Source organism: Cibotium barometz, chromosome 5, assembly GCF_041138505.1.
Source record: "Cibotium barometz isolate CiBa-2024 chromosome 5, ASM4113850v1, whole genome shotgun sequence".
Classification (NCBI taxonomy): domain Eukaryota; kingdom Viridiplantae; phylum Streptophyta; class Polypodiopsida; order Cyatheales; family Cibotiaceae; genus Cibotium; species Cibotium barometz.
The window spans coordinates 62,782,884-62,793,798 of NC_141050.1; the positions used below are offsets into that span (position 1 = coordinate 62,782,884).

General features: G+C 45.4%; 1 protein-coding gene across 1 annotated transcript; it reads right to left on the bottom strand.

The window, feature by feature from the left end:
* Positions 1–1,323: 1,323 nt before the first annotated feature.
* LOC147638743 (uncharacterized) lies at positions 1,324–2,293 on the bottom strand. Its single transcript, XM_086798710.1, has one exon. The coding sequence runs from the start codon at positions 2,176–2,178 to the stop codon at positions 1,597–1,599; it is 582 nt and encodes a 193-aa protein (XP_086654836.1). The 5' UTR covers positions 2,179–2,293; the 3' UTR covers positions 1,324–1,596.
* Between the last annotated feature and the right edge of the window lie 8,622 nt (positions 2,294–10,915).

Below are 10,915 nucleotides of genomic sequence, written 5' to 3' on the forward strand. Positions count from 1 at the left end.
CGCTTGTAATACATTCCTTCGCAACTTGTAACATTTCTTGCATGTCTTCTAAAGTCTTGAAGCCTTGAAAATCCCACGCTATCAGGTGATCGAGGTTCAAATCCGTACATAAGCATAAAAGTACTAAAATCTGTACTCGTATGCTTAGTACTGTTATATACAAATTCTAACATACGAAGATAATCTTTCCATGAATCCTATCTTTTGGAGACATGCACGAAGCATGTCCTCCAAAGTCTGAATCACCCTTTTAATCTGGCAATCAAATTGAGGATGATCTAAAAAACTCAAGTTCAAAGTTGTTTCCAACTTCTCAAAAACAAGCCTCCAAAAGTCACTTATAAACTTCCCTATCATTGACTATGTCCTGCGGTAATCCGTACAATCTAAACAATTGCTTGATAAACTGCCTTGCCAATTGCATAGCTATAACAACGTGAAGGAGCCACCTAGCCATAACAACTGTGGGCAAACTCCACAAGTCTTTGTTGTCCCCACCGAGCCACGAGTTGAGCTAACTAGCAAGACGCACTGACCAATCTCTACCCCGTGACGTCCCATACTACCACGGAGCTACCCTCGCGGGCCTCGACTGCATAAAGCAAGTGCGCGTCTGCACTAGATCTAGTGCTCCTGAGTGCAAAGACTCGCAAGACTCTGTGCAACTAACTGATCTTGGCCAGTCACCAAGCATTCTCTGAGGTGCCCGCCCATCAAGGCGTCCCCACTTGGATGCCCGCCCGTCAATCTATCCCTAGCCCAGCTCGCTAGTCAGCCTGCCTAGCTCCAAACTATCCCAAGCCTCGAAGCTAGTCTTGTGTGCGTGCTGTACACGGTAGAGACACTCTGAGCAAATGACAAGAAAAAGTTGAAGAAGCTCATCGGAAAGACCAAGGAATATATGAATTTGACTTTCAGATCATACCAACGTATGACATGGAAGGAAAGCAACAGCTGTGATATATAAAGACGTGAAAGGCAAAGCACTCAATGACTGAGGAAGTACTCTAGCCACAACCATGACCAAGGGCCTTTACACATTGCTCATCCCTCACTTTCTGTTTACTTTTAGCTCACAACAAATCATGCCCATCATCCATCTTTCATTGCTGAGGTACTTAAGCCATCCATGATGCATATCTGCTGCCTGTGTTTGGGCAGCATGTAAAGGCCGAATAATCTACAATTTACCACGAGCCTTTTTTTGACACGCCTACACACACACACACACACACACATTGATCTTAGTTCAAGATAGCAACTAGACTTATATTCTAATCACAGAGCCGAGGGCTACTAAGTCCACTAAAACTGCACAGTATATTAAGAACATCAACACATTGGTAGCATTATATATAAACTGTGGAAAACAGTAGCAATTCAACACTGATCGAGTAAATAGTGCAAATCTGGAAAGCCGTTGTCTTTGTAAGAGCTACATAAAGCTAAGAAAGAAAGACAAAATAACCCCCTAAGTACTGCAGAGAAATAGCAGGCTTTGTCACTCAGCACATAACAAAACCCCTCACCATTAAAGCAAAACCCTAACTACGGGGCAATGACCTTCCAAGACAAAAGGCTTGTGCCATGGCCACATCAATACCTGGATCCATGGCCTCTGTTGGTGCTGGTGCTCACCGTGAACTTCCTCTCGGGCGGGGCATGCTCCGGCTTCTTGATGGACAGAATCTCACGGCCACCACCTCCGATTGACGCCACGCGAACTGTGATCTCCTGCCCGACCTTGAAAAGGCGCTCCAGAATGGCCAGGCCGCCCGTAAACCCTAAATCCTGTGCAGGAAGGTAAGCCTCCTTGCCGCTGGGCATGGTAACGAAGTATCCGACGGGAATAACATCCCTGATGATGGCCTGCTGCGTGCCAGGGTCACCTTTCTGTAGGAGCTTGTGCGGGGCCAGATCGATGTTCTTAGCTTCCTCCTCCATTTCCGCCTGGACCTGCGCTTGAGAGATGGGCTCTCGCCTGTAGGCGCGCGCGCCTCCCTGCCTCATCGTTGCCCTCTCTTGCCCTAGAGCCGCAGCTACTGTCCTGTACGAGCGGGCTGCACCTACCTCCAGAATGTGCTTGGTGCCCTCATTCGCGGCAACAGCCAGAGATTCTGTTGCCACTACGCGCCGTAGCAGCTGGGAAGCGGAGCGGTGCAGAGCTGCAGACCTCATCCTTGCTCACGCAGATGTCTATGAGAGCGAGACAAACTGACTGAGATGCGTACTCTGCTGCTACGTAAATATCTTAAACCCTAACCCCAAAGATTGAAGTCTATTCACAGGCTTCAAGTGAGTAGAGTTATTTTTTTTATTTTAAAAAAGATTGCGCAACTAATACTCCTCTTTTACAAACACCATTGGTAGGCGGTAGCTTAGTTGTTAAGGTGTTTGGTTAATATGCCCAAGGTTATGGGTTCAAACCCTGCTGGCTACCTTGAACGATGTTATCTTGTAATGTTGCCCGCAGGGGGGTGTGGTGTTTGTGGCTACAGTTACATATCTGTAAGGGGTTTGAACCTGCAGTGCACATGAAGAGTTGGCCATTTAGAAATTAGGACCTCATTGTATCTCCCGATGGCCTTGCCTCTTGGCGTGCTAAACCAAGAAATGTACAGCAAGTGAATTGAGTTCAATGTTATCTTAGATTATATAATCTACGAGTGTTGTTTCATTTCAATTGAATTATGAGCTTTGTAATATGCGGATTCGAGCGCATATCTACTATTGTATTATCTTTACCTAACCTATATTTTATCTTAAAATCAAACTCATGGATATACTATGGCAAACTAGGGCACATGGGAAAGGACTACTATAAAAAGAAAAATAATACCAAAAGTAAAAGGTTGTAGTAAGGAAACTATGCATCATCAAAGCAAACAAGGTTAGAAGTATATATGTATATGTGTGTGTGTGTGTGTGTGTGTGTGTGTACATATACATATATGTATACATATACATATACATACATGTATATATATGCATATACATATATGTATATATATGTATATGTACACATACACACATATACATATACATACATATATATATATATATGCATATACGTATATGTGTATATGTATACATACACATATATGTATATGTATATGTATACATATATGTGTGTGTGTGTGTGTACATACATATACATATATGTATAAACATATTTACACACACACACACACACATATATATATATTGTGTATATATATATGTATTATATTATTTATTGTGTAGTGCGGCACGGGCAGTACACCTGGCAGTTTTGCCACGTGTTGTCACGCTACACCCCCATGCCCTCTCACTCACTCTCTCTCTCTCTCTCTCTCTTTTTTCGTGAAATGAAAGATCCTCTAAAGGATTATGACCATGCAAACCTGTACACTAATAAGAAAGCCTCCTAGCCAAATAAGCATCCCAGATAAAAGCATCAAAGATGAGCCAATCGAGCCGCCGTAGACCATAACGAAATAACATCTGCAATAGCTGAGCTGAGAGAAGAGAAGAAAACTGCCAAAGCAGCAAACCGCGGATACGTAGAATGTGCCCATGTATTCCAGACAAGGAATCAAAGATGAACCCATTCTGTGTAGTCCAAATATGCCAAAGTCCTATCCATCTAAGGAAATGGAATATCACAAGGTGACTGTCCGAAGTAATGACTTGAGGACAAATCCCAAATATCCACTGATGAGCCGAAACAGTAGACCTCTCTATTGCCTCCCAAACGCGAGAGACAAAAGACCAAATCTGACGGGCCACTGGACAACTCATGAACAGATGCATAATTGTTTCAGTGCATGTCGTGCAGAAGAAGCAAGAGGCCAATGTAATTTTACGACGGCTAAGCTGATCCCGTGTAGGTAACCCTCCCACCAACATCCTCCAAATGAAAACCTTACCTGGCTAATAGGATATACTTGTGACTGTGGTAAAATGGGCTGGAAGCTTAAATGGCCCAACAAAGTCGAGGCCCCATTTCTGGAATGGTTCTAATGGGAGTACCGGATTGTAGTCTGTGAGCACTACTATATCTAATGGGTTTCCAGCCCTGGCATGTTGCCATGAAATGGTTGCACTGTACTTCCACTAGATTCAGGTTATGTGCATGACACTGACATGACCCTATGATTGTGGGTTCCGGTCGTCGGATTGGGAATCCAACCCAGTGGGTGTGCCAAGTGTTAGCTTGTGTGTGTGCACTGCATGGAAACCACCCTTAGCCGCCATAAACCTTCACCTACCTTGACGGCTGCCACCCTTCACCTACCTTGGGCCATCATCTACCTTGGGACATTTGTGTATGGGCATTCACGTATTGTTGGGAATCATGGATTTTGGTTGAGAGCAGCAATGGAGACTCTTTTGTTTTCTCTGTGTTTTTCATGTTTCTTTTGTTCTCTCTGTTAGGGCAAAGAGCTAACATTTTCACACATATATTGATTTTGCTTGTACTCTCTACTACCTTACTCATGCAAGCTAGTTATCTTCTTTTGGTATGTGGCATTAAATTCAGACTGCTATACATTTCTATTTTAGAAACAACATGTACGTAAATCAAAATATTGCATTTGTGGGGTGTTTTTGAGGTGAGGACATATCTTGAAAACTAGTTAAGAGAGGAGTGCCATGGGAAGCTTTAGTTATTTATATTTGTTAGGCCCCCTAAAATGCTAGAGCTCCTCTTCTTTGTATAATTGTTGCACTACTGCTAGTGACACGATTATTGTTGTCAGGCGTTCTTGGAGTAGGTTTGGCTAGAAGTAATGCCGATGCGTTGGTCATGTCGATTGATGTGGCAACTTGCGATATGACCATATCTTGAGATAGCGGTATCTCAGCTTGCATGTTAGTGTAGCCCTTAGATTGTAATCGAGTGCGAATAGGCATATTGCTAGATGGAAAGGTGTGCTGGAGGGAGAGAGGGGAAAGATGTGCGGGGTGGATAGATGTGTGTGTGTGTGTGTGTGTGTGTGTGTGTGAGAGAGAGAGAGAGAGCATAGGCTGGTGAGAGAGATTAAGAGAGTATGGTGAGAGAGATAGAGAGAGAGATGGGTGGAGCCATTGGTGCGGGGGGGAGGGAGAGAGAGAGAGAGAGAGCCGTTGGGCGTGTTGGCGTGGGGGGGGAAGAGAGAGAGAGAGAGAGAGAGAGAGAGAAATGAAATGATATATTAACGTCTCTAAGAGGCCATAGTGGCCTATGAGACCAAAACTGAGAGTACATCTGAAGTTGGTGTCTCATCAAAGAGAGAGAGTGACCAAGGCCAATAAGGTGTGGGGATTGCACAAGTCTAAATCATGGTGGCAGAAAACTCTTATGCGTGGTTGGTAGTCTAAACTCCCTTACCAGGAGATAGGCCATTGCTAAGGCAATGATCAAAGGGCAATGAAGAAGTGTGGAAAACCTCTCTTAGGAAGACAAGCCATTTGTATTTAGCTCCAAGGTAGGAAATGACTTGGTGTGCTATTTGCAGAAGCAACCACACGGTGCATGAGTGCTCGGTCTTAAGAGCAAGGGAGAACAAGTGGGGCATGCATTGCAATAGGTATGGAAATCATGAATCATCTAACTTCTACCATGCACAACGAATGGCTAGAATGACAAGAGTCCCTACATTACTGCCATTAACTTTACTAGCCCCACCTACAGCTAGACCAAATGATACTCACGTAGCAATGAACCCTACGTTGGCAAAGAAACCCATATATAACATCAAATGATGTACCTCCTCTGGTGTTACCACCACAGCCAATGCTACTAGGAGCCATGCCGATGAGGCTATTAGATACGAAACACATACTAGAGGAACCCCCTAACACATCAGAATTCTATGTTGACTATCTAGACTCAATCTCTACGAGCCCTCCCAGAAGTGAATACCATTTGAGACAACTAGGACTAATGATGTGGGATATGAAAGAGTTGACTACCTTATTGTATTCGAGAGCTTATAGACCATTGGTGTTACTCCTTTTTTGTACACTCTTTATAATCCCCTGCCTAGCTTATATATTTCACGTTATATATGGCCAAAGGCCCACCATTGTAACAAAAGCTGGCCCAAATAAGGCTTGAATTTTTAATGAAAACATGTTTTGGTCATCCCATAAGTGTGGGTAACTAGGCAAAATCCCACTTGTATATAAGTGACTTATGAGAGAGTGTATTGACACTTTTGATAACAAAATCTACAATTGAGTTCAAGCCTGGGAGCTCCTTCTTTCTTGCATGTCTTGTTCCTTTCCTAATTCTTGTATATTTTCGTGTTTATGTTTGTCATTAGCTATGGAGTCTTTTTAAGTTGCTTGCTTGAATGTGTGTGTGTGTGTGCGCGCGCGCTTAAGGTAAGCTTACTTCATTCTTACTTGTGATTAACTAGATGTGGAGTGTGATTGAGAGAGAGAGAGAGAGAGACAGACAAATAGAGAAATGAAGAAAGATAGCTGTATTAGCATCTTTAAAAAGCCAAAATGACCTATGGACCAAAATGTTACATCATGTCCATGGAATACATCATCATGGTACTAAAAGTAAAACTACAAGAAAATATCCATGAAATAAAACACAAAGAGCCTCAAGCTCTCGCATTAGCCAATAATATCTTGCATATGGTGCTACAAACTGAAAAGATGTAGAGGAGAAGAGAGCTTCAGCTCTTGCAAAAAGCACACACACACTCACAAAACCCTAAAACAGAACACACAAGGTGAGAGGCTGAAAATCTTCTTATCCTTCACACAACATTCAACACACCATATACAAAGATAAGAGTACACACAATATGAAAAGGTACTCAACCAAATACATACTACGGTTATCTATCCCCCTGGCGGGTCATCAGTGTCCACCGCCTCACTAGATGAGCTCGATATCTCAACACTCCCCCTCGAGCTAAACTCCATCTCATGTACACCAAGCGAAGCCCTAAATGTGCGAAGCTTCTCTGTACCCAATGCTTTGGTGAAGATGTCAGCGACCTGATATTGTGTGCTGACATAAAGAAGGTCAACGTCTCCTGCTAAAACCTCCTCTATGACAAAATGGTAGTGGACATCTATATGCTTCGTGCGAGCATGAAAAACTGGGTTCCTGGCTAACTGTATACTGCTAATGTTGGCAGCCTCAATGGTAGTGGATACACTCTTGTGGAAAGTCACATACCTCCATTGCATTAGTTGCATAGATCCCTAAATCTGCAAGTAGCTTTCTCAACCAAGCTACCTCACATGCTGCCATAGCAGCACCTCTGTACTTAGCCTCTGTACTGGATAGAGCAACCGTAGGTTGCTTCTTGCTGCTCCAAGTCATAGCAGCACTCCCCAAAGAAAACATGAAGCCACTAGTGGATCTTCTATCTGAGATACTACCAGCCCAATCAACATCTGTGTACCCATGTACACATATCTCTGTCCCAGTTTCATAAAATAGTCCACAATGCAAAGTAGACCTCACATACCTCAGTATGCATCTCAATGCATCCAAATGCGACTTCCGAAGAACTTGCATAAACTGACTCACCAACCCAACAGCATAGCTCAAATCTGGCCTGGTGATCGTTGTCAGGCGTTTTTCTGAGAAGTATTTTGGGCTTGTGTACATACGTGTGCATAGCAGGTGTGAAGAGCTTGGTTTTGGAGGGCGTTGCCAGGTGTACAGGGTAGACGAAGCAATTAATATTAGTGTAGCCTAGAGCATTGGTGTGGAAGGCATTTGAGGTGGCCATCTTTTTGGCCTTAGGAAGAAATAAAAAATATAATAAACGTGGCCAACCTATAAAAGGGCCACATGGTTGTATAGCAAGGCTGCCAGCGTAACAGCGAGGGAAGACGCGAGAAGACAAAGCTGGCGAGCTGGCGGGTTGAAAAGGAGTGTGGCCGCCTCGTATGGGGGCGCCCTGGTCATTCTGCAGAGAAGACAGTGGACAGAGCCGCCGGGCCGTCGTGTAGAGACTGGGGGGCCTCCTTTGTGAAGAGCAGCAAAGAGGGAGCTGCTGCTAGCAAGCACAGAGGGCCATGAAGGTTTCCTGGGCGTGTTAGGTAGCTGCTGGGCGAGAGGAAAAGGCCCCTGGAAGTGGTGGTGAAAGGCGTTGAGACGAGTTGGGTGACGTGGTTAAGAAGCTGGCTGCGGGCGACTGGAGTTGCCGACGTGAAGACTGGCTGGCGTCAGGTAAAACAAGCTAGCAGGCGCAAAGGATAGCAAGGAGAGCCGCCTTGGCAACGTCGACGTGTGGGCTGGCACGAGGAGTTGAGGTCGCAAGGCGTGTGAATACCAGGCGCAGGTAGAGCTGGCTGGGCGCTGGTGCAGACAGACGCGGGGGTGTAAAGTGTAGGAGGCCGCCTTGTGATGATTGGGTGATGTGGAGCGCAGCTAAGGAGTGCTGAAAGTAGCATTGCAGAGGATGCTGAAGACAGGCTGGCCGTGTGTGGGAGCCGCCTAGGAGCTGCTGGCGAGGACAAAAGGGGAGCCGCGTCAATTGCAGAGGAGAGAGAACTGGAGTGGCTGGCGTCAAAGGTGACGAGCTGGTAAGCTGAAGGCATGCGTGGCAGTGGTTAGTGCAGAGCAGCTGACAAGGAGCTGTGAAAGTGGATGCGTAGGCTGGTGTGGGCCACGTAAGTGAAGCCGAATGTGGAAACAGAGGACGGGCTAGGGAGCCGCTTGAGTGAAGAGCCTTGATGGCTGGTGGACAGAGAAGCTGTGGCGAAAGTGAGGAGGCCGCCTAGGAGACAGGGCTGTGGACAGCGTGAGCGGGTGCCGAGTGAAGCAGAGAGAAAGACAGGTGTTGCTGCTTGGTGGTGGGGCCGGTAGCATTGCAGAGGAAGGGTTTAAAGTGGCTGGCAAGGATCAGCACAGAGAGAGAGAGAGAGAGAGATGTTTGGGTAGCTGCTGGTGGCGACATACACAGAAGTGATGGGTCGCAGAGGAGTTGAGGGTTAGCTGGTGGGGCGCCCTCTGAAGAGAAGTGGCCGGGTTCTTTCTGGTGTGATTGGCACAGCAGGCAGGCGAGAGGTTTGCGGTGATTGGGGATGTGGTGTATCCTCGGCAGGACAGGTCTGAGTGTTTGTTTATGGTTGTGTGAGTAAGGCTTCTGTGTCGGGAGAAGCTTGTATAAGTGTGTTGACTGGGAATATAATTGCTGGGTGTTTGCTTTGTCTATGGTGCCCCTGTTTTATGCTGTCTTTCTGGCGTGGGTGGTGTCGTGAACCGTGAGAGAGTGTTCCAACCGGTGGTGGCTGGTGGTGCCTCCGTTGTGTTGTTATTTTCCAAGTTTGGGAGGTGAAGGGCTATAGAGGCAGTGGTTCTTTCTTTCTTTTTTTCACCTCACCATTCTTCTGGTGCCTCCACAGAGGATAGCTCTGGTGTTGTTCTTTGCCTAGAAGGGCGTATGTCCCACTGAGGAGAGCTCAGGGATCGTTACAGGTTTTCATGATGTGGTCTTATCCAGAGTTTCATGGTAGGAAGGGTGAAGATGTGTGTGATTTTTTGGAGCAGATAGAGTTGGCATGCATTAGCAACCATGTCACAGATGAAGAGCAGGTTCTGAAGCTAGTAAAGATTTTTTTGAAGGGAGATGCCCGAAGCTGGTTGAAGGATTTTGAAGCACAGGATGCGGCATATAAGCTACATGGTGTTTTGACATTAGACAGGTTGAAAGAAGGGCTTTTGGAGCATTTTCAACAAGCGGAAGATTCTAGTGTGCTTTGGCAGGAGTTGAGCATCTTGAAGCAGGTCCATGGGCAATCACTGGACGATTTTGTGCAAGTATTTACATGTTTGTGGGGTAAGTGGTGTATGACATTGAAGCAGGAAGTTCCTCCTATGTTTCTGAAGAAGAGCTTGTTTATTGATGGTTTGTTACCCCATTTAAAGGTCAGGGTTGAGTTGAAGAATCCCAAGTCATTTGATGATGCTGTTAGGATTGCTAGGGAAAAGGAAGGCAAGACTTTAAAGTAGATGGAGATGGGTATTTATCCGTATGAAGATGTTGTGTTTGCAAGGGATATGCATGTGAATTTGGTTGAGGTGGATAAGAGTTCTATGCAAAGTTTGATTAGACAGGAACCTCAAAGGCCTATACAGATGCAAAGGGGGATGTTTTATATGTTGCCAGTGGATTCTTCTTTGGATTTGGACATCATAGCTGTACATGACAATGATTTGAAATGCTCTATTGAAGACCATTTGCATTTGGATTTGGATGACATGCATGCATAGGGAAGCAAAGAGGATGATGCCTTGGGATTGGCTGATGATGAGAAGGAAGAGGAGCTGGATACAGGATGCTTTGAGGATGATTCTTTGCCAGATTCTACAAGGGAGGAGAATGGGGTAGAGACTTGTGATGAAGTGAAGATGGTTTGTGATGCAGATGTGGAGAGCATGGAGGAAGATCCTATTATCCTGGATTTTCTTGAACAGCTTGATGGTGGTCTGGTACCTGCAATGAATGAAGTGGATGTTGTTCCATTGGATGCATTATGTGCTGGGGAGTCTTTGGACGATGATACCAGGGGGGTTGGCAACACTCAAGAAGGTATGCATGTAGATTTGGCTGATGAAGAGCGCTGTGAGGTGAGTAGTGTGCTTGAGGATGATATATGGGAAGTTGCTAGCCTTGATGAACAGGAACCAGAGATGGATATGGATGCAGACATGGTTGAGAGTGTAACTAAGGCTTCTTTGCGGGTTGCTGAAATGCTAAAGGCAAAGTCCAAGGATGACAAGGGTTTTGAACCAGTTGAGCTGTATGGTTGTGAAGAGATGCCTATTTTACAAGAGCTGGAAGTGTTGATGGATACTACTGCTGGAAGGGATCTGGATTCTTGTGTGGAGAAAGGTCAAGATGCTGGAACCTGGCCTTCACTGGTGTTGATGGATGGGATGCTAGATGCTGCAATGCCACAGGTTTTG